The sequence below is a fragment of the Desmodus rotundus genome, chromosome 1 (assembly GCF_022682495.2).
Source record: "Desmodus rotundus isolate HL8 chromosome 1, HLdesRot8A.1, whole genome shotgun sequence".
NCBI lineage: Eukaryota > Metazoa > Chordata > Mammalia > Chiroptera > Phyllostomidae > Desmodus > Desmodus rotundus.
Genome location: NC_071387.1, coordinates 29,228,758 through 29,251,168, shown reverse-complemented (window position 1 = coordinate 29,251,168; position 22,411 = coordinate 29,228,758). Strand labels below are relative to the sequence as shown.

At 50.9% G+C, this 22,411-nt stretch overlaps 1 protein-coding gene across 3 annotated transcripts in view; it reads left to right on the top strand.

Moving 5' to 3' along the window:
* Positions 1-22,411, top strand: part of TMOD1 (tropomodulin 1) — a 74,979-nt gene that overhangs the window by 5,580 nt on the left and 46,988 nt on the right. Inside the window, exons 1-2 of one of the 3 annotated variants that reach the window (XM_045195230.3) lie at positions 2,470-2,576; positions 7,980-8,191. In XM_045195230.3, the coding sequence (XP_045051165.1) occupies positions 8,072-8,191 (120 nt within the window). In that variant the 5' untranslated portion in view covers positions 2,470-2,576; positions 7,980-8,071. Of the gene's footprint in view, positions 1-2,469; positions 2,577-7,979; positions 8,192-22,411 lie in introns of those variants that run through there. The other 2 variants (XM_024560236.3, XM_024560235.3) reach the window with 2 other exon arrangements.

Genomic DNA, 22,411 nt, shown 5'->3' with positions numbered 1-22,411 from the left:
TGCTGCTGAGATGACACTGTGACTTTTGGGACCAATGCCTTACATTGTTGGCTTATGTTGGGGGCACAGTCAGTTGAGAACCCCTAGATCTGTCTCATGGCTGCTTAGCCCATCCTATGCTTTGTGGGGTTGGCTTCTCGGGCTGGTGCCTCATGGGACTGACCAGGGCAGGCAGCAGAAAACCCAGCGCCCTGAACCACGTGGTCCTTTATCTCATTTCCTCTGCACAGCACCCCTGGAGAGGTGCCTGTTGTGCCCTCATTTTACAGATGAATCCATGAGACGCTGAGTGATATGCCCAAGGCTGCCAAGCCAGTCAGAGCTGGGGCAGGGGTTTTAGCCCAGGTCTGCAGGACCCTGGTCCAAGCTTTCACCTGTTACCGGGCTGACGCAATGGGAGGCTCATCTCTGAAGTGGAGCTAATGCCCCAGCTTGTCCCCGCTCTGAGGGAGGTAGAGGAAGAGACGATGTATGTGGCATCACCCCAGGGACTTCTCTGTGAGTCTTATCCTCCCAGTTTAACTGTAAGCTTCCTGGGGACTCTTCCCTTAATATCTGGTTCTCCCACAAAAGCCCACACCGCACAAAGTGGGTCCTCAATAAATAGTCACTCAGTGAATTAGGTTGTGGAAGCTGAGATCCGGGGAGGCACAGCAAGTTGCTCGAGGTCACGCAGCAAGTCCTCAACCAGAGTCAGGACTTGTAACCAGGTCTCCTGACTCCCTTCCTGGTGCTCCTTCTGCCATGGCATCAACAACAGCCCAGCTTCCTAGAGTCCTGGGGTCCAGAGATTCCAGCGCTTTGGAAGATGCTAGGGAGGAAAGGTGGCCTCTCAGATGAGGCAAGGCTGAACCTGGCCCTGGGGCCCTCAGGGTGTGTGTCCTGGGAGGAGGGCTGCGAACTGGCTGTGGGCTGTGCAGTTGCCCAGTGCTCTTTTCTCAGAAGGCCCCTGGGCCTGGTTAAATGCTTCCTGCAGGTGCTTTCTTGAAATTTTTAATTTTATCTCTGGGTTTATATTTTTAAACAAAGCCTCATGGACAAGGGACTATGCACCAGGGCTTGCAGGCTTGGTTCACAGGAGGTTCCGCTTCCTGCTGCCTCTTTGCCTCCTGAGGATGGGTTCCTAGACTCGGGCTGCCTCACCTCCTGACACCCTGGGTCCCACCAGCCTCCCCTCCCCACCCCTTCCCAGCTGCCACTGGGGCCCTCTGCCCCCAGTGTATTCTGCTGCCAACTCTGCAGGGCCAGCCTCTCGTCCACCCCGATTCCTGTACCTAGTGTCCCGGTACAGAGATTGCAAATCCTCGGGTCACTGTCCCCAGGTGCTGGGGCAGCGGTCTCTGGGAAGCGGAGATGCCTGGTGCAACTGCCTGCCTCCCACCCCCGGAGACCGTGGAGAGAGGCCACACTCACCAGTGAGGAGGTTGGGGGTGCTGTGTGGAGAGGCCACACTCTGAGGACTTAGTACGGCCCCAGACTGTGTGGAGGGGGGAGCCCCAGGCTGAAAAACCAGCGTGAGCACAGCCCAGAGGACTGAAGTTTCAGGGGTGCTCGGGGATGAGTGGTCTGGGATGGCTTCAAACCCCAGGCTGGGGAGTTTGCTCTCTGTCTTAATGGGCGCTACTGAAGGCAGCTTTCAGCTCGGGAGCAACTTCAGAGTTGGTTTGCAGGGAGATATCTGGAGGCTGAGTTGAGTGTGGACAGGGAGGTAGGCGAACAGAGGCAGGGAGACTGGGAAATGTTGTGACAGCATAGATTTAAAAAAGCAAGCCCCGTGAACCAGGAGCAAAAGGACAGATACAAAGGGCGTGAAAGAGGTAGGATTCCAGTCACAGAAGGACAGGTAGTGTGTGGTTCCCCTTAGCGGGGGCACGCAAAGTGGTCAGGAAGTGGAGCGGGACTGCCAGGGGCTCGGGGCGGGACAAGGGGAGTTAGTGCTTCTTGGGCACAGAGTGTCGGCTGGGGAGATGGCCACACAGCAGTATGAGCGCAGCTGATGCCACAGAAATTCACACTTAAAATGACTAAAATGATAAACTTTGTGTTATGTATATTTTACCACAATTTTTAAAAACTGTAACATTCAAAAGCAGCAGAGATAGAGAGAAAAAGAGGGAGAGGGAGGATTGATGGGCATGAGGACTACCAGAGCTGGGGGGAGGAGAGGAGAGTCCAGGCTGACCCCAGGTGTCTGATCTGGGTGACTGATGGGCGGCAGGGCAGGAGTGTCATCACCCACCCAGGTGAGGAGATAGTGGTGGTGGCGGGTCAAAGGGGGCCACACTCTGGGTTGAGCTCCGTGAGCCTGAGCGAGTCCAGGAGACGTGCCTAGCAGGGAGCCTGAGCTGGAGAGAGACCATCTGAGAGTCATCAGCTTATCACTGGCAACAGACCTCACCAGGGAGACGAGAACCCCAGGGGCGTGTGAGAAGCGAGCAGAGGGCAGAGCCTGGGGGAGCAGATGGCCGAGAAGAACTCATCATCAAGGAGACTAAGGAGGGCAGAAAGGAAGGAGGGAAACCGGGATGCTGAGCTCTCGCTCTTGTTTGGCTCTAAGGAGCAGGGACTCATTCAAGGTACCTGAGTGCTGGGAGGGGTGCGCCTCCTAAGGATTGTGGGAGCACAGGATCCTCACAGGGATCCAACGGGAGCCACAACCATCCCAGCCAGAGGGAGCAGGGACTGGGCACTTCTGGAGAAACGACTGGCTCATAGTCTCAGCTTCCACCTGTTCTCTCACTTCACCCCCAGCTTCTCCTACCACCTGCCTTGTTCTCTCCCTGTGTTCCAATTCAATGCTGTTATGGGTTGAGTTGTATTCCCCGAAAAGATAAACTTATAAATGTGACCTTACTTGGGAATAGGGTCTTTGCAGGTGATCAAGTTCGGATAAGGTCGTGAGGGCAGGACTTACTCCAGTATGACTGGTGTCTTTATATAAAGGGGACATTTGGACACAGACACGCACAGACCTGGGAGCCGGCCAGCTCACGCCCAGGAGTGCCAGAGCGAGGAGGCAGGCACGGGGTACAGTCGCCCTCTGAGCTCTCAGAAGGAACCAAGCCTGCCAACACTGAGATTTTGAACTTCCAGCCTCCAGAACTGAGAGACATAAATTTCTATTGTTAAGGCCACCTCGCTTGTGGTGCTTGGTGAGGACAGCCCCACACAACTAATGCACCTGCCAAAAAATAAAGGGGCTCATATTCATCCAACTCTTCCTTTTCTCTCGTCCCAGGCCACCTCCGAGGTCACTGGCTGGAATCAGACACCTGTTCTGCCCCATCTGCTGGGGGGGGGGGTCAGTGAGGATACAGAGTGTCCCCTTGAAGGAGGGCGGGGGGCGGCAGCTCCCTCAGCAGGAACAGGGAACCTGCCAGGAAGACAGGGGCGCAGACTTCCATGCTGAGGGCTCACGGCACATCCCTTTAGCCAACGTGTCTTCCAAAAGAGAAGGGACAAAGACAGGAGATGGGGTGTGAAGAGGCAGCTCTGCAAATCCGCCTGTCTCTGCCCAGCACGAAGACGTTCGCTGTGGCTGAAATAAGAAGATGGTATAACTGGAAAATATTCATTTGAACCCGTGACTCAGCTCCTCCTGACCCCCGGGAAGTGTGCTCCATAAATCAAGAAGCCACTCCAGCGCCTCCTCCCCAAGCGTTCCCACAGGGGCGGGTCCTGGAGACACCATTGGCAGAAGTGACAGGCACCCCTTGGTGAGAGATTTAAAGGCTTATTTGGTACTCCAAGAAGCTTCCTAATGGATGGCCTCAGCCCTTGACCCATTAATTTTTACTGCCTAACCTGCCTAGTTTTACTTCCTGGCACAGCTTGTAAATTTTTCCCCCTATTTAGCAGCAGCAGCTGAAGGCTACTGAGAAGCAGGGTGGTCGGATGTACTTAGTGTAATATACAGTGCAGCTTTGAAAGACGTAGGTTTTTAAATGTGTTTTAAGTTTATTGAGCTGCCCTTTATTCTTCTCACCAACTCTCACTTGGGACCCAGTTTAGAAACCAGGCAACAGAGGTGCTGTTCTGCTTCCAGTGGGCCATGCTGGGAGCCCCAGGAGCTCCATCACCCGCTTCTGCCCTGCCCCTCCCCCGTCTGGGCCCCCCAGCCCTCCCAGACCAGGTCGCACTTCCCATTTTAAAGGGGGGAAAAGAAAGGATCCAAGAAGAGAAGGGACTTGCCCCAAGTTCCAAGGACACTAGGCCAAAACCCTAATGTGCTCATTCCCTGTGAGCATGTCCCCCGGGCACAGGGCCAGACACTGGGACGTACAGACAAGGAAGGCACAGTCTACCTGAGGGAAAGGACAGTCTGGTGGTGTGGGGGACGGGGAGCAGGGCTGGGGACAGGTGGCCACTCCAGCAGCAGCCCCATAATAAGAGCTCCCATTTGTGCACCTGCGCTGACTGTACCTTATTCACTTGTTGCCATTCGATCCTCACAGCACCCTGGGGGGCGGGGGGATGAGGGGGGAAGGGGGAGTACTGTTACCCTCCCGCTGTGTAGGTGACAAAACCCCATCCGGTGATTTTCAACTTTTCACTCTAGCAGCTGAATTCTGTCTTTGAGGGAACTCTTACATGAAACCCCAAATAAACAAAGGAGGCAAAATGAGGGGGGGCAAGTCCCCTCTCCATTAGCCTTTTCTTCTTAACCCTCCCTCCCACAAGGGCCCTAGAGGGGCTTCCTCAGAGCCTGAGATCTCCTTTCGCACAGTTTAAAGGCCACACCCATGATCCAGTTCTTGGAAGCTTCCAAGAGGCCTGGGGGACAGGCTGAACTGCCCAGTCCATCACTGCTCATTTTGCAGAGGAGAACACGGAGGCCCAGAGGAGGAAGCCCCGTGCGTGTGCCCTGGGGAGTTAACCCTGCAGCTCTCCCTCCGGCCGGAGGCTTGGGGATCTCAGGCCGTCCGTTCATGACGGCTCTTCTCTTAGGGAACGGAGGCCTTTGCTTCACAGCTTTGACACACCATCTCTTCCAAGCCGTATTTGAAGGCCAAGGGTGAAGTGGGCTCTGATAACACATGTTTTCACCTCCCTCCCACCCTGTTTCTCTTCCCCACCTCCAGTTCCCTCCACGTCACCCACCTCAGGAGGAGAGCCTTGCTTCAGAGGGACCATCCCTGGGAGCCGAGTGGACGAGTGTGGCTTGAAGCCGACAGCCCAGAAGTTTACCTTAGGAGCTCTGTGTCCCACTCAGCTTATTTAATGTCATGCCTCATCACTCTATAATATTCATGGGACGCTTGACATCAGAAAGGGCCTTTTTGAACCCTCTGAACTAGGCCCTGGCTGCGGTAGATCAGTTGGTTGAGCATTGTCCTGCACACTGGAGGGTCCCAGGTTCGATTCCTGGTCAGGGCCCATGCCTGGGTTGTGGGTTTGGTCCCCAGGTGAGGTGTGTGCAAGAGGCAGCTGATCAACGTTTCTCTCCCTCTCTTCCCCTCTCTCTAGAATCAATAAAAGAAAAAAATTAAATTCTCTGAAATCAGATTTTTGAGTTAAATAGCACCTTTGAGTGTGTAAGTGAACCATGAACTTTCTTGTGTGTGCTGAGAGAGAGACTTGATCCTCAGGAAATATAGTGATTGCACCCCACAGGGTGGCCTTTCTGGAGGTGGCCTGCCACCCAGCCCTGTCCCTTCTTTGGTGGACCCCACAGTTGCCACCTGCTTCTCCCTTCCTGCTCCCTCCCAGTTCCTTTTCTCTAAGTTGGCTTTGATCTAGATTCCTTTCTCCCCTGCCCCCTCTTCTTGGTTCATCCCTCTTCCAGGGCCTGTCCACGACTTTTCTCTAAAGGCTTTAGTGCAGATCAGCTGGGAAACAAGTCAGCTGGCAAAGATAACAAGCGGGGGAAACTCCCAGGGTCGCAAACCTGTTCTAGCAGGTCCTGCCCTCTGTCCCTTCTTGGGCCAGTCTGGGTGGCCCCCTCTCGTGATCCAGAGGCAAGTGCAAGGCTGTTTTCCCAATGTTGTTTCATGAGATCCCAATTCCAGGAACAGTTTCCCAGAGACATGGCTTCATGGTCAGCAGGACGGGGACTTTCTGCACGTAAGCCGTCCCTCTCGGAGACATTGCGTGTGGGAGCAGCACAGCAGCTGCGAGAAGCCCTGCAGTCCAGAGCCCGGTGGAACCTCCTGTGGCCTGAACCCTGCTGGAGCACCAAAAACATGTCTTGCACCCCGTCTAAGAGACACTAGTTGGGAGGTTCTGGAAGATTCTCAGCCCTTGATTAGGGCTCCTCTTGGCCCTGGGATGGAGACCTCTCCTAGCTGCATTTAGGAAAAGCCAAATGAGGTTATTCTCTGAGAGCCTTCAGGAAGGTTCTTCTCCATCGACACCAGAGCATTGCCCGCTGCTTGTGCTTTCTTTGGAAGTAAACAGAAATGAATCGGGGGAGGGGGCCAATTTATGGTCCGAGCGTTGCATTCTTGGGGTCTGGTCAAAGGACGACGTCAGGCTAAGACGAGCCATTGTTGGAGAAAAAATGGCCCTGGGGTGTTCTGTATCTGGGAAGCAAGTTTTCTTATCAAGCCGGCTGTCACGTGCTTGGACTTCTGCAAATGTGCCCACACATGCACAAACGTACCTTAATAACATGTATCTCTGCTCCCTGCACTGGCAGCTTTTTCTGATAGCTTAGTGAACTTCGGCTTTAGTTTGTTTTTCATTACTTTCATGGTTTTAAATTAACAATGAATCCCACCTTTTTGATTGATTACTTGGTTGTCTTTTCCTACTTTTTGTTTGTCTCTGCCCTGGAAAATTCCATCAGTCATTTCACAGATGAGCCTCGGGGTTTGCTTATTTGTTTTCCTGGGTCAGGGGGTGGGAGGGCGGAAACATATATTGCCACGAAGAAGGTGATGCTGATTGTATGAGTTTTCCAGGCAGCCATAACACAGTATCACAGACGGGGCGGCTTAAACAACAGAAATCAATTGTCTCAAAGTTCTAGAGGCTAGAAGTTCAAGATCGAGGTATCAGCGGGGTTGGTTCCTTCCAAGGACACTGAGGACCTATCCCAGCCTCTCCCCCAGCTTCTGCTGGTTTGCCGGCAATCTTCGGTGTTCCTCGGCTTGTGGAAGCATCACTCCGATCCCCGCCTTGGTCACCCCACATAGGATTCCTCTTGCACACCTGTCTGTCCAAACTTCCTCTTTTCAAAGGACACCAGTCATGTCGGATCAGGGGCCCACCCTTCTTCACTGTGACCTCATCTAAACTTAACTAATTATATCTGCAAGGACCCTATTTCCAAGTAATGCCACATTCTTACCTGCAGTGTGGTACTGGGTCCCTGCAGTACTGGGGGTTAGACCTTTAAACTTGATTTTGGAGGGGACCCAATTCCATACAGCATCCCAGAGCATTCAAGGAAGGCCGGAGGGGCTGCCTCACCTTTCAGCTGTCAGCTTCCGAAAGAAAGCCGATGGCCCAGCTCCCCGTAGGTTGAAGGTCACGTGGGAACAGGCTCCAATACAGAGGGGCTAGCAGCTTCTACAGCAAGTTGCCATTCTTCTCCAAGTGGAGAAGGGCCCAGAATCCTCGCAGGTAGAGAACTGGAATTGGGTTCATTTCAGTGAAAGACTTCCTGCTGTGTGCGCAGCCCTGGGCTGGGCCCTGGAGAGAGTGGGGTGAAGTGAACCCAGACCCTACCGTGCGGAAGCCGAGGGAGGCAGCTGTGCCAGCCGTGTGGACGGGTGTGGACCCAGTGCTCTGGCCAGGGTGAACTTGGCTTAGTGAGGCAACACTAAGGCTTCACAGAGGAGGTTAATCACCTGTTACTCATATTTAATGGCCGTGCCAGTACAATCAGTTATGATTCAGTAAATCACATGCCCTCAGTTTGATTATGGAATTAGTCCAATTTAGGGCAGTACTCCCCTGTAGTGATCGCCATCCTGACGATCCATAAAACATGCTCAGGCCGCCGGGTGAATGACAAGCCTTTATTTCCTCTGCAGCAAATCCAGAAGCGGTCTTCCTAAGATCTTCTCTTTCTGGTGGGTCTCAGGTCAGCGCTGAAAGTCAGAAGGCAAAGCCAAGTTCTTCTACGATGTCGTACAGACGAGAACTAGAGAAATACCGCGACCTGGACGAAGATGAAATCCTCGGAGCCCTGACGGAGGAAGAGCTCAGGACTCTGGAAAATGAGCTGGATGAGCTGGACCCTGATGTGAGTAGGCACTAAAGGGGACCACGTTGTCACAGGTACAGGGACATCAACCATGTCTGCCTGGGGAAGGGACAGGTGCAGACTCCCTGAAGCTACCACTTCCACTTTTCTTCTATGGCATTCACACTGGAATCACATTGCCTTTTCAGGGGGTGTGTGTGTGTGTGTGTTGCATTCTCCAGGGCTCTCTAACAGAACCTATGGGTCATATATACACATAGAAAGAGATTTATTGTAAGAAATTGGCTCACACAATTATGGAGGCTGACTAGTCCCGAGGTCTGCAGTTGACAGGGTGGAGACCCAGGAGAGTGGATGGTGTGGTTTTAGTCCAAAGGCTGGCAGGCTGGAGACCCAGGGGGAGAAAATCAATACATCTGATGTTACCTGATAGGAGAATAAGAGGGAAGAAAGCAAAGATGTTTGTTTCACACACACACCTGAAAACATATTCATAACACAATGAGAAGGAAAGACTCATGATAGTTGTAGTCCTTGTTTCTCCAATGGGCCACGTGGTTATATAGCTGGTCGTTATATTTACCTTCTTCCACTACCTATTCTGTATCCCCTTTGCCTTCAGCAAGCACCTACCTGGTCACGGTTCCTTGCCTGTTTGGATGACCAAACCTTCACTCCCGGAGGATCTGGGCCATTAGTGGTCCTGCCTAGATTGGGTTGTTGCAGCCTTTCATTGACTTTAATCTCGGGGCACGGTAGTACTAAGAATGCCCTAAGCACCCTCCTATTGCAGACATACGCTTCCTTACTTCCAGTTTCCCTTTGGTTCTTAGGATCAGTCACCCCAGACAACACAGAAACTCCTTCTTTGCCTGTTCAAAGGTATGAGGAGCCCCAAGTGGCCGGGCATGGTTCTTAGCTTCCAGTCCAATGGAATCATTGTTGTGTGTCCTGGAGGAAGCATTTCTTCCTTTGGACTAAGACCCCCTAGGCCAGCAGAGCATAAGGTCACAGGAACAGGAAGTACACCTTTTGCCAGTGAGTCACTAGAGGTAGTAATGAGTGGTGCCCCCCCCATTTCTACCCTTGATTCCTGGGCCTGTGAATCCCGGCTGGACCCTGTATGGACACTGAGTCAGAGCATGTGCAGACTCCAAGGAGCCTAGCAAGGTATTGCCCGCTAGCTTGCTCCATCGCTGAATCTGCAAAAGCCCGTTCCATCGTGCTACCCAGGCAGCTGCTCCAGGATGCTGGGGAAACGTGTGTCACAGAATGAAGTAACTAAGAAGTAGAGGACTTACAAGAGTCTCTTTCACTTGTGCGATGTTGTTATCATTGCATTTCATAGTTGGCACACTTCAGAAGGGTGTTTAATGCTCAGAATTCACCTCTGCTGTTAGGGCCACAGCATCAGAAGGTGGGAGGGTCCCTGGTCACCTCTGTGGTTTGCTCAGCCCCGCGAAGCCTTGAGCGGGGATAGGGATTCCCAGGTGGCCTACTAGACAGGTCCCCCATCTCTGTCTCAGGTGTGCAGGTCAACGCCCAGAAAGGAGAAGGTGGATAAAGAATGTTACTGAATTCAGTGAATTTTCCATTTGATATGTTTTGAAATTTAAAAAAATGGAACATTTCAAGCTTTTGCAAAAAACTTGGCATTGCTCAGCTCTAGTTTAACAGTGATCTGTAAAAAAAAAAGAAAAAGAAAAAAAAGGAACACTTCTATCGGGTTGGCCAAAAAGTCCATTACATTTTTTTCCATAAAATAAAAATACATTTTTCATTTTCACCAATAACTTTATTGATTTGGATATTTTGAGTATGTTGGAAATCTCCCGCTATTGGCTTCTAGTGGGTAGAGGCTGGGGGTGCTGCTAAGCATCTTCCAGTGCATGAGACAGCCCCACAGCAAGGAATTATTGGGCCAAATGTCATTAGTACCAAGAAACTTCACAAACTTTAAAAAAAATGTTTACTGATTTTTAGAGAGGGGGGAAAGGAGGGAGAAAGAGAGGGAGAGAAACATCAATGTGGGAAGAAAAGCACTGATTGGTTGCCTTTCACACACCCCCAAGTGAGGACCTGGCCCACAGCCCAGGCTTGTGCCCTGACTGGGGCTCAAACCAGTGACATTTTGGTTCGCAGGCCAGCACAAAATCCACTGAGCCACACCAGCCAGGGTGAAATTTCACAAACTTTTGACACATTCAATCAGTCACAGAACCTTCTCCACACAGTGCACAAATCTTTTTTTGCATTTCAGTTGTGTTTTACCTTTCTTGAAATAATAAAGCATAATACGCCCCAAATCTTGTGTATATTCTTCCATCTTCAATATTAAAATGGCTACACAAAAATTCACCAATTTTAATACGTTTTTTTAAATGCACGCTGATAGGACAGCTGTCACAATACAATCTAACAAAATTGTTTTGAATGAATTTAAAGACAACTAAGCACTACCAGAGCCATTTTACAGAAAAAACTAAATGAACTTTTCGGCCCACCCAATATACTATTTCACTAACCCTCAAGGAATCACAGCTGGTGTAGAGGCAGTGTAGGTTAGCGGGGGAAGTGCAGGACTAGAGCTTAGATGTCCCCGTTCCAACCCTGGCCCTGTCTCTTACACTCCTTGTGGCCTTGAACCAGGTGCTGCCCCTGTCTAGGCCGTAGTGTCTCCAGGGTCAAGCTTCCATGAGCTTATTGCCTGGTTTTATCTCCAGACTTGATTACGTGGCTTCTTTCTAGGTAACCTAGAGTCCTTGTCTAGGGGCCCTGGGTCCTAGGCCCCGTAGAACGACAAGTTCCTCCAGCAGCACATTGTCAGCTTGCTGTCCACCACTCCCCGTGCCCAGCCGTGAGGGGGCGGTTCCACCAATGAGGTTGCTCCAGGTGTGAGAAGACAGCCTTGGTGGAAGAGCCTTGGGCTCCTCCCCTTCCTCTGCACCATGGCTCCCTGTTAGCCCGGTTGCATCAAAAACTAGCAACGCAGGCAAGAAACAATCGAGCTTCCAGCTTTATTGCTACAAAATGATTCCGTTCTCACAATTCTATCCTAGATCACTGATGCAAAAACAAACAGCTTTAAAAAGTGAGAACAAAAGAAGGATGTGCTACTTGTAGTCAACTCAGTAAATGTGGCTCAGTCACCTGCCAGGCGCCAGGCCCAGTGCTGGCCGCTGACAGGGGAGCCTGGGGGGGATTCTGTCCTGAAGGCGCTCAGCCCAGTGGGCAGCGGTCGTAATATTAGCTATGTTCTAAATGGGAGCAGATGGGAGCTCAGGGAGAGAGCTCTTACTGGTGGGAAGCTTCACAGAACAGGGGATAGTGGAACTGGGCCCTGGACTTTTCTAAGTCAAGAATAAAACAAAGAACTCTAGGCCAAGTGAAGGCCATGGGCAAAGGGTCTTGTACAGAAAGTGGGGAACGGGGAGTCTCAGTGTGGTTTCTGTGGAGGGTGAGACGAGCCTGGAAGGGGGATTGGCTAGATGAAGCAGGGAGCGGGTTACTGAAGGGTTCGGGTTTTCTCAGTGGGCCTGGGGAAGCCTTGAGGGGCAATGGTTTGGTGGGCTTGCTTGTCTTAGGACAGAGGGACTGGCAGAGGTGCCGGGGAGGTGGGGGAGAGGTAGAAGGGGCTCCACGGGCCCACCTGTGGTCCTGCCAGCCTGTGGTGGGAGAGTTCTTTTCTGATGAGAAGAAAGGGCTCCTGTCCCTCCCCACAACCCTCCCAACATGTTGCAGAGTCTTTGCTGTTCCCAGGGTGAAGGGCGGACCCCCAGGGGCCCTCCAGGCCTGCTGCCTCTGGCCTTCGTGGCTGTTGGGGTTGCCCTGAGCTGGCTGGAGGGGAATGAGCTTAGATTAGGCTGTGGCTGCAAATCGGGCAGATGATGACAGAGGTAGAGGCGAGCACCAGACCTGGGAGTGGGGTGGGGGCAGATGGAGGAGCCCCCTCAGAACCCAGGGTAAAGCCCCCAAGGACTGCTTGATTTCCAGCTGGGGGTTCTGTTTCACTTCTAAACTAGCAAAGAGCTCCCGCAGCACCCCCACCCCAAATGTCAGGTCTCTGGCTCCAGCAGCAGTTCCTAGGGCCTCTGTACCTCTCACACAGCCAGTTCCCCTGAGCCCTTCTCGGGGATCAGCAGGAAGGGATGCCTGTGTCCACTGGAGGGATGGAGAGCCTGGGGTTCCGAGAGCCCACAATTCGCCCAGTGCCACAGGAGCAGGCACGGAGACTCAGATTTCTAATAGGCTCCCAAGTGCCTGCACCTCCCACGCTGGAGGGAGGAAGGTAACTCTGTACTTGGGTTTGGGAGCAGCGCTGGGCAACCTGAGACCTGCGCTTCTCACACCACTGTGGTTTCGAAATGAACATTTTCAAAGACCCCTTTCTCTCTAAGTTCAAGGAAAAGAAAAGAGAAATCAGAGAGAGGATAGGAGATAACAGAGGCCAGTGGGTTTTTCTTTTTTCTTTTGTCCCAGCCACACAATTGGCCCCTTCACTGAGATGTCTCTGTTACCTGATTTGCAAGTCAGTATGTAAGTTTTGAAAAGATCTAGGGGGCCTCCCACTTTCTGAGAGCACAAACATTCCAGCTCACTTTTCACGCGCCCTTGGCCCATGTTCCGAAATCACAGCACAGGGAGAGGCCAAAGGTATGCAGACCGTGAGAGGCTTTGCAGCCGGCTGGCCTGGGCAGGGCACAGGGACCAGCGGGTGTCCAACCTCCAACCTGCAGAGCAGGACCTGAGCCCAGGAAGGAGAAGGAACTAGCTCTAGGTCACACACCAAACAGAACCGGACCAGAACCCCCGTTCACTGTCCTCTCTGTTATACTCTATGAGTCTGTATCCTCCAGTTTTAATTTTTGTCTCACGAGCACTTATATGGCACTTCCCAAAGTTCACATCTTAGCCACACCACTGTAACGCTTCATGGCCGCCTCCAGGCACAAAGGTTGAGCCACAGATGTGCCCTGGTTTTGTAGTTGGGGAGGGTGCTGTATATGAAATCATCTTCCTCTCTTCCTGGACACAACCTGAGATGCAGGTGTTCATGTTCACTCCTAGCTTTGCCCCCAACTTGGGCACATGCTGTTCCCTCTGTGGATCTGCTCTCCTATCTGCAAGGGGGGCACAGTCTGCAGAGATGCCCTTGGACGCCCCCTCTGGCTCTCAGCATCCGTGCTTTTTTCTTTGAAAATTTAGGTGTAATTGACATATAACATTGTATTAGTTTTAGGTGCACGACATAATGATTCGATACTGGTAGGGATTACAAAACAATCATCACAATAAGTCTAATTAACATCCGTCACCACACATAGTTACACTTTTTTTCCCTAACCATCCATGGTTTTATAAGCAACTCCTGGCAGTCTTTAAAACTTAAAAAAAATTTCATATTGCCATACAATATTTCCAGGTGTATGACATGGTGACTAGACGTGTATATAACTTAGGAAGTGATCACTCCACTAAGTCTTGGCGGCTTGTTCTGTGAATTCAGCTCCCACTGCAGGGGGTTAGGTTTTCAGTGATGCAACTGTTAAGCCCCAGGGTCATGTGACAGAGCCGAGTACTCCAGCTGGAGAGCAGCAATCTTTGCAGCAGAGGACTCTAGACTTGAAAAAACAACAGTCCCTGAAACTTTCTCCCTCTCTGCAGCCTGGAAAAACTCGAGCTTATCATGAGATTGTTGCACTTGGACTCCCGGGGGAGAGGAATGCTCCATGTGCTAAAAGTATCCACTGCTGACTGATTCCCCAAGAGGATCTGCCCTTTCTCCTCTCTCCGGAGTTAAGTGGATGCTGCTCTGAAGCTGAGCCAACTCCTCGGTTCAGATTGCCTTTGCACCAGGCAGCTGGGGAAATGGGCGATGGGCAGAGGCGGCTGAGAGTGGCAAGTCACCCTGACTTGCAGGGAGCGGTGTCCACGTTCTGATAGGATCGATAGGTAGTCAACATTTCCTGGGTATGCCACGGGCAAAACCCTGCGTGGATTATCTCATGTAATCCTCTGAGAGGTTTGGTTATCAGCCCCTTTCTAAATATGGGGACACTGAGGCTCAGGGAGATGAGGTAACCTGCCCAGGATGCAACAGGTGGTGCTGGCATTCCAGACTCGACAGCCATGACTCAGGAGCTGTAAACCACCGCCCCCCCGCCCCCCCCCCCCCCCCCCCCCCCGCACGGGTGTGGGCTGGGCCTGGAAGGGAAAGGGGTGTGGGATTATCAGCAACTTGTATTTTTCAATTCAATTTCCTTTGACGTTAGGTTATTTTTACTATAAATACTAACCTTAAAAAAAGATAGGAACCACCAACACAAAGAATTTGACTATAAATATTGCTTGTTAATGAGGCTTTGAGGGAAAGGAAGAATATTTTTCAAAGTGTTTCAGGAAAGAGATCAAAGTATTTGCCCGAGAGAAGATGGTAGAGATAATCTCAACCTCGTAAAGAAATTGGGTCCTAGGAGTTGACTTTGAAGTCAGCCATTAGGGATCTGTGATGCATTATAACCACAGAAACAACAACGGAAGCAACAGGCCCCCTGCAAAGCCCGAGATACTAACAACTACAACAACTATTCTCTCCTGGGGTCTTCTTACATGCCAGGTGCTGTGCTAAGTGTTTTATGGGGAGCATCTCCTAAAATTTCTGCAAGGATCCGATGAGACCACTCCTTACAGGTGGGGGTTAGTCCCCTTCTAAGACAAGGAGACGGATGCCCAGAATTACACAGCTAGGAAGTGACAGACCAAGTTCAGGCAGACGTGCCTTCCTCAGCCCATAATGGTCAGGAGTTCTGAGAGCATGAGCCATGAACTGTGGGAAGAAATGGTGGAGGAGAAAACCTGGAACTGTAGAATCTCAGAGCTAGAAGGACACTTAGGGACCATCTCACCCTCCCTCCCCTGGCCCTGCGTGTCTGTGCACAGGGCAAGTCAAGAAGCCCTGATTTTAGGGTCCCTTCTTAGGCCATTTACCCAGTGCTTCATGCATCCTACAGAATCGTCATACCAGTCCTATGAGTAAGTATTATCATTATCATTTTAGTGATAAAAATCAAAACAACAGCGACAAAAACCCTGAAGCCCAGAGAGGGGAAAGGACTTGTTCAAGGTCACACAGTGAGTCAGTGCAGAGCCAAGATGAGAGCTTGGGACTTCCTGTCCCAACACATGGCTTCCCACCAGACGTGGCAAAATAGTGAAATCCTCCCCACTTATGCCCCAAATTGTAACCTGTAAGCCGCAGGACGCTCTTGGCCATGAAGGAAGCAGCCAAGTTTGGTCCACAGGGCCATGGTTCTCCCTTGTAACACAAACCGGCAGATTCACAAGCCCGGGACAGAAGTAAACAGTTGGAATGGAAAGAAATAAATCTGTGCTCTAAAAATAGGCACATATCCTTAGAAACACTGCGGCTGTTCACAGGGCCAAGGATGGACCTGGGCAGGGGGACAGTGAGGGTGAGCGAAGCCATGTGTCAGTGTGTCCCCAGCCCACCTCTGTCTTCTGGCCCCGTGACCATTCCCTCCTCACCCCTCTCCAGCCTCCCCAGAACACCCTCCTTTCCCCTCCGTCCCCTCCTCTCTGACGCTGCTTGCTGAGGGGCCTCTCAGGCCTGGAGCCCTTCATTCAAGTGGAATAAGGCTTAACCTCCCACCCTTCCCCCCACCCCTTGCAAAGCCTCTCTGATCCCCTCCACCAAGTGCCCAGCACAGCACCTGCCACAGAGGATGCTGGGCTATTTCCTTTTTGATTTTGACATTAAAAAAAAAGAGTTTATTTATTTATTTTTAGAGAGAACGGAGGGGAAGGAGAGAGAGAGGGAGAGAAACATTGATGTGTGAGAGATCTATCAATCAGTTGCCTCTCATATGCACCCTGACCTGGGACCCCACCCACAATGCAGGCCTGTGCCCCGACTGGGAAACGAACCAGAGACCTTTCACTTTGCGGGTCGACAACACCCAACTGGCTGAGCCACACCACTCAGGGCTGATTTTGACATTCGTAATAAGACATATTCTAAGCATATAATATATCCATTATATTATAATGGACAGTACTAAATATATCCATATTTCCATCATCCAAATTTAAGAAATATAAAAACTTTACCTTGATTCAAATCACCCTTAAAAAGAAAAACATCACTATAAAATTTGAACCCAGCATTCCCCTTCCCCCACCATTTCTTACCCATCTCTCCCACTCTAGTAAACACTTTCTACTTGACTGGCAGCAGACGGGGCCCCACCACGTCAGGAGGGTAATATACACGAAGACAGGAAGATGGACCAGTTTTCTTGTGATACACAGCTGTGTTGGGTCATCTTTTACTTTTCCACTCTTGAAAGAGATACGGACACAAGACTGTTTTCACTTGACCTTTCAGGAAGAAATGCAACAACAAAGCCATTGATAAATGATAACTGTTTCTTAGCCTCTCTGTCAGAGACAATAGGGAGTAGTGGGGACTGAGGCAAATGGGAGAGTTTGTGTCTGACTACAGGGCACTTGCTACTCAATTCCACCAACTGCTGACAGCGTGAAAGTGCAGGTTCAATATCGCCACATCTAATTTTCAAGAGATACGGGAAATCTGAATTTTTATGGGCAAGTTACCTATTTTAAAATCTTGGCAGCTCATTCCAACATACAGACCAAACAAACCATGTTTTGGCATTTGATTCGATTGTAGGCCTCCCGGTTTGCAGCTCTGGCTCTGTTCCATGTGACAGGTTTTGGTTTTTTTTTTTTTTTTTTTTTTTTTCTTTCCTAATTTTTTTCTTTTTTTTTTTTTTTAATATATTTATTGATTATGCTATTACAGTTGTCCCATTTCCCCCCCCACTCCACTCCATCCTGCCCACCCCCTCCCTCCCACATTCCCCCCCTATAGTTCATGTCCATAGGTCATACTTATAAGTTCTTTGGCTTCTACATTTCCTACACTATTTTTACCCTCCCCCTGTCTATTTTCCACCTATCATCTATGCTACTTATTCTCTGTACCTTTCCCCCTCTCTCCCCCTCCCACTCACTTAATGACAACCCTCATGTTCTAGTTGTTTGCCTAGTTTGCTCTCGTTTTTGTTTTATGTGTGGCCGTTAATAACTGTGAGTTTGCTGTCATTTTTACTGTTCCAATTTTTGATCTTCTTTTTCTTAGGTAACTCCCTTTAACATTTCATATAATAAGGGCTTGGTGATGATGAGCTTCTTTAACTTGACCTTATCTGAGAAGCACTTTATCTTCCCTTCCATTCTAAGTGATAGCTTTGCTGGATACAGTAATCTTGGATGTAGGTCCTTGCGTTTAATCTTGGGTAATGTAATTATGATGTGCCTTGGTGTGTTCCTCCTTGGGTCCAGCTTCTTTGGGACTCTCTGAGCTTCCTGGACTTCCCGGAAGTCTATTTCCTTTGCCAGATTAGGGAAGTTCTCCTTCATTATTTGTTCAAATAAGTTTTCAATTTTTTGTTCTTCCTCTTCTCCTTCTGGCACCCCTATAATTCGGATGTGGGAACGTTTCAAGGTGTCCGGGAGGTTCCTAAGCCTCTCCTCATTTTTCCAAGTTCTTGTTTCTTCATTCTTTTCTATTTGGATGTTTGTTTCTTCCTTCTGGTCCACACCATTGATTTGAGTCCCAGTTTCCTTCTCATCACTATTGGTTCCCTGTACATTTTCCTTTGTTTCTCTTAGCATAGGCTTCATTTTTTCATCTGTTTTTCGAATAGATTCAACCAAGTCTGTGAGCATATTGATAACCAGTGCTTTGAACTGTGCATCCGATAGGTTGGCTATCTCTTCGTCGCTTAGTTGTATTTTTTCTGGAGCTTTGAAGTGTTCTGTCATTTGGGCCATTTTTTTTTTTTTTTTTTTGTCTTGGCGCTTCTGTTACTTTAAGGGGCGGAGCCTTAGGTGTTCACCAGGGCGGGGTAACGCTGGTCGCTGAGCTGTGACGCTGTACGAGGGGGAGGGGCCGAGTGGGAGCAATGGCGCCTGCCTCACTCTCCTCCGGATTTCAATCCTTCACTCCGCTACCCACAATCAAACTGGGCCACTCTGGTGCTGGTTCCCGAGTAAGTGGGCCTGTGCACACTCTAGGCCCCTGTGGGTCTCTCCAACAACCTCTTCTGTGAGGCTGGGAGTCTCTCCTGCTGCTGCCCCAACCCCCGGGGGCGCTTTCAATCAGAGGTTTGAGGCTTTATTTCCTGGAGCTGGAGCCCTGGGTTACATGGTCTGCTTCGTTGACCGCCGTTCGTCAGGTTTATCTGTGGGCGAATTTGGTGCCGCCGGGTGCTACCCACTGCTCTGCCTGCCCCACTCTCCGCCCCTCTGAGTCCGGCCCTCTGGGTTTATCTGCGCAGATGTGGGGCCGCGGGGTCTGCTAGTGCTCGGACTGCCTGCGCCATTTGTCCCACACTCCGCCAGTCTCAGTCCCGCCACAGCCACGCGAGTCCTCTCCACCCCAGTGCCCGTCTCCGCCCCTCCTACCAGTCTGGATGAATGGTTATTTTCTATTTTCTTGGTGTTGGTCCCCCTTGCTGTTCGATTCTCTGTCAGTTCTGGTTGTGCGAGGAGGCGCAGTGTGTCTACCTACGCCGCCATCTTGGTTCTCCCTCAGGTTTTGGTTTTTGTTTATACATAAATATGTGTGTATACATACATGTACACAACACACATATGTAAATACCGTTAAAGATATTAAGAGCACTTAGCCCAGTACCTGGCACATGATAGGTGCTTAATAAATGTTTGTTGAACCTGAATATATGATTTACTCACTAGGATCTAGGCTCTTCGAGATCTGGAGCCATGTCACACTACCGCGGATACAGGTGCAGTTGTGCAAGTCGTGCGCTGAGAGCCCCAGGGGGCGCTGTTCACGTGAGCCAGAGAGCAAATGGTGCTCTGGGAGTTGTGTGCTGCGTGACTTGCACGACCAGATGCAGCTGCCCGACAGTGTCCCCATAATGCGGTATCCGTTCAGCTGAATAGAAATGAACGATAATGCCCTATGGTGAAAAAAACGATGAGCAGTAAGTGGCTTCTATATGGAATTCAAATCTTTGTTCTGGGGTTCCAAGCTAAAAGGGGCTTTTGAGCTTCATTCTCAAGAAGGGGAATCCAAAGTCTGAGAATACCAGCGCCCTGTTTTTGGGCACAGCCCTGGGATGAGAACCCAGGTTGTCAGTTAGGGTGCCGTTTGACTACAAATGATAGACTCAGAATAACGTGACTTAAGCAGTGGTTTATTTGTCCCTCAAGGAAAAGTGCAGAGGTGGGCAGTCTAGAGTTGGAGTGGAGTTCAGCTTCCCAAACTCCCCAGAGTCCCAGATTCCACCCAGCTCACTTTCTCTAGGATTTGCCCTCATCTTCGTGGTCCAAGGTGGAGCCCATGACTGCTGCCTTCCAGGCATCACAACAGAGGAACAGGGAACGAAGAAAGGAAAAGAGAAAAGCCATTATTCAAGCGCCTGTTTTAAGGGAAGTTACTGGACATTGCCACTGGCCAATTCTCGTATCTTTGGACCAAAGTCAGTTTCTTGCATGGCTCAACCGAGCTGCAAGGGAGCCTGGGAAACATAGTCTTTAATCCAAGTGGCCATGTGCTCAGCTAAAAGAGTGGAGTGCTTTTATTACTGAAGAAGGGGAAATATGCCATCAGGGACCACTGGGGCTTGCCAGTTTCATGGCATGATGCTCTGTTCTGCCAAAAGCTCTGAGGGGGAGTGAGAGGAGTTGGTAGGGGTCTCATCAAACCCGGGCCTCCAAAGAAAACATTACAAAGGTCTTACTCTCTAGCTTGGCATTTCCCAACACCCCCATCAGTGAATTCTGGTCTCCCATCCCGGACACCTCCAATCCTGGACACTCCCATTCCAGACATACTCATAATGTGTCCCCTCTTCCAAACTCGCTGAGGTCAGCAGTTGGGTGGCCCAGCAAAGAGCTTGAGGCAGCAGGTGTGATGTTGACCTGAAGGGTGTCCAAGTGATACCCTCTCTTCCCCAGCTGGAGCACCAGAGTTATGGGATTCTGGACAACTCAGTCCGTACTTTCCTCGTGCCGAGCTGTGGATTCAGAGAAGACTAAGATGCATCCCGGCTAGCCTTTGAGGGGCACCCCGTCTCCTCAGGGAGAAAGAATGCTCTGAGACAATTCAGGATGAGCATTTAGAAGACCTGGCAAAATGCCTAGGGGAGTTTGGAAAGAATTGCCAGATCGATGTAGAGAGCACTGCAAAGGCTGAACAGGCTGCCCAAGGGGAGAGCTTTGAAAGATGAATGCAGGGGAGGAGCAGGGGTAGAATTCCAGGCAGAGGGCACAGCCTGAGCCAAGGCATGGCAGTGCGAGAGGACAAGGCGTGGCTGTGGAATGTGGAGTAGCCATCAGTGGCTGGAACCTGGCACACGGGGAGCCAGGAACGAATCGGGAGGCTGAAGTAGGTTGGGGTCAAATCATAAAGAGGTCTCCAGGCCTGGATGATGAATTGGTCATGATCCCGTTGGTCATGGAGGTCGCCGATGCACTGAGCATTTGTGAGTGTGTTGAGGGGTGACACGGTCAGATGCTCGTGTTGGTGAGGGCTGGCTGGCTGATGGGAGGGGACAGGAGTAATGGTGGAGAGGCCTAAGGATGGAAGACCAGCCAGGAGGTTCATCTGCTGGTCCCAGGAAGGCATGATGCATTGAACGAGGGCGGTGCCCATGGGATGGAGACCGTTCAAAACCCTGCATCATTGGACTCACCCCAACGTCGCCCCTCATCCTGCCATGCCTTTGTCTGTGTTGTGTTTTCTATCCCCTTGTAACACCACTCTCTGCTCTCCTCTTCATCTGGCTGGTCCTTATCTGGTCCCCTGTGACACATACCGCTCAGGTACCACCTCCTCCAAGAAGGGGGCATGGAGTAAGCTGCTCACACACGGTTTGTCTCCCCTCTCACCGTGAGCCCCTGTGGAGCGGGGTCGCACATGCGTTGTCTCAGGATGACAAGTGGTGGCGCAGCAGGGAATGAGCAGAAGAGGAGGATCAGGGGAAAGCCAGGAAGGGAAGGTTTGGCCCCACCTGGTGCCATGAATGCCAGAGGAGAGAAGTGTGTTGTTATGACCAGTAGGTCCCACGGTGAACAATTGCTGGGCTGGGGCCACAAGGACGCCTTTGGAGGTCAGCCCTCATGCTCTATAAAGTTGACAGTGAGAAGTGGCAGTTACTGGGTCTCACCCATCAGCAGTGAGGTCATGATCGATGAACCAAAGGCCTGGATCTTTCTGGAGAAAAAGATGAAGATGCCCAGAGTGTGTCTGTTGGGGTGGGGGGCATGTTTGGAGAGGCAGGGATTCTTGGAGGTTTGTCCCCTGCTTGTCCCCTCTGTGACTGGGGCATGAGTGGTGTGGCCCCTCTGCCCCTCCACACTGCCATGTTCAGTCCCCCCATATGTGACAAGGAATCCCTGTTGAAGCCCCGCTGAATGGTGTTGGTAAGATCTGGGAGCTGCTGGTCGGCAGTGCAGAGACCGAGTGCCCTTTACCTGGAAGGGGCCTTAAGGGACTAAAGGGCCACATTTCACACAAAAGGAAACAGACCTGGCAGATAACTGGAAAATAAAAGTCCTCAGGACCATTTGAAAAAAATTTTTTTCATCAAGTACCTTGTAAAAGGTAATTGGGTGACTGACTAGGCTGTAAAACATTTGGCCTGGCTAAAGTGGTGGAGGGGCGGGGCGACGGGTAGGCATCTGGGACGGGCTGAGCTTGTTTGGAAGCGGGTGGGGGAAGAAGTCAATGGGAATTCTGAGAAGTTAAGCCTCCTGGGTTCCTCTTTTCCCAACAGGAGCTCCATGCCTCTGGGCCTCAGTTTCCTTACCTGCGAAATGAGACTAGTTTCATAAGGAGGGCAGCTCTGGCTTTCTAACACGTGGAGGGGAAGCCCGGTTCTCTCACAGTGCCACGTCTGGTTTCCAGGATCTGTTCCTAGAGGAAGGCAGTCAGGTGGGATGGAAAGTTTTCTGTGGCTTGGAAGTCAAGAGCCCTGGGTGCTCAGTCCAGTGAGTGACCTCAGCAAGGCCCTTCCCTTCCCTGGCTCTCGGCCCCTCCCTCGCCAACGAGGTTGTAGCTTGTGGTCCACCCTCACCGAGGGGTCGTGTCTGCTTCAGTCACAGGACAGAAGCCCAGGCCTGCTGCAGCCCAGACCCAGAGGGCACGTTTTATAGTCCCTTGTTCTTAGACATCGCCAATTTATT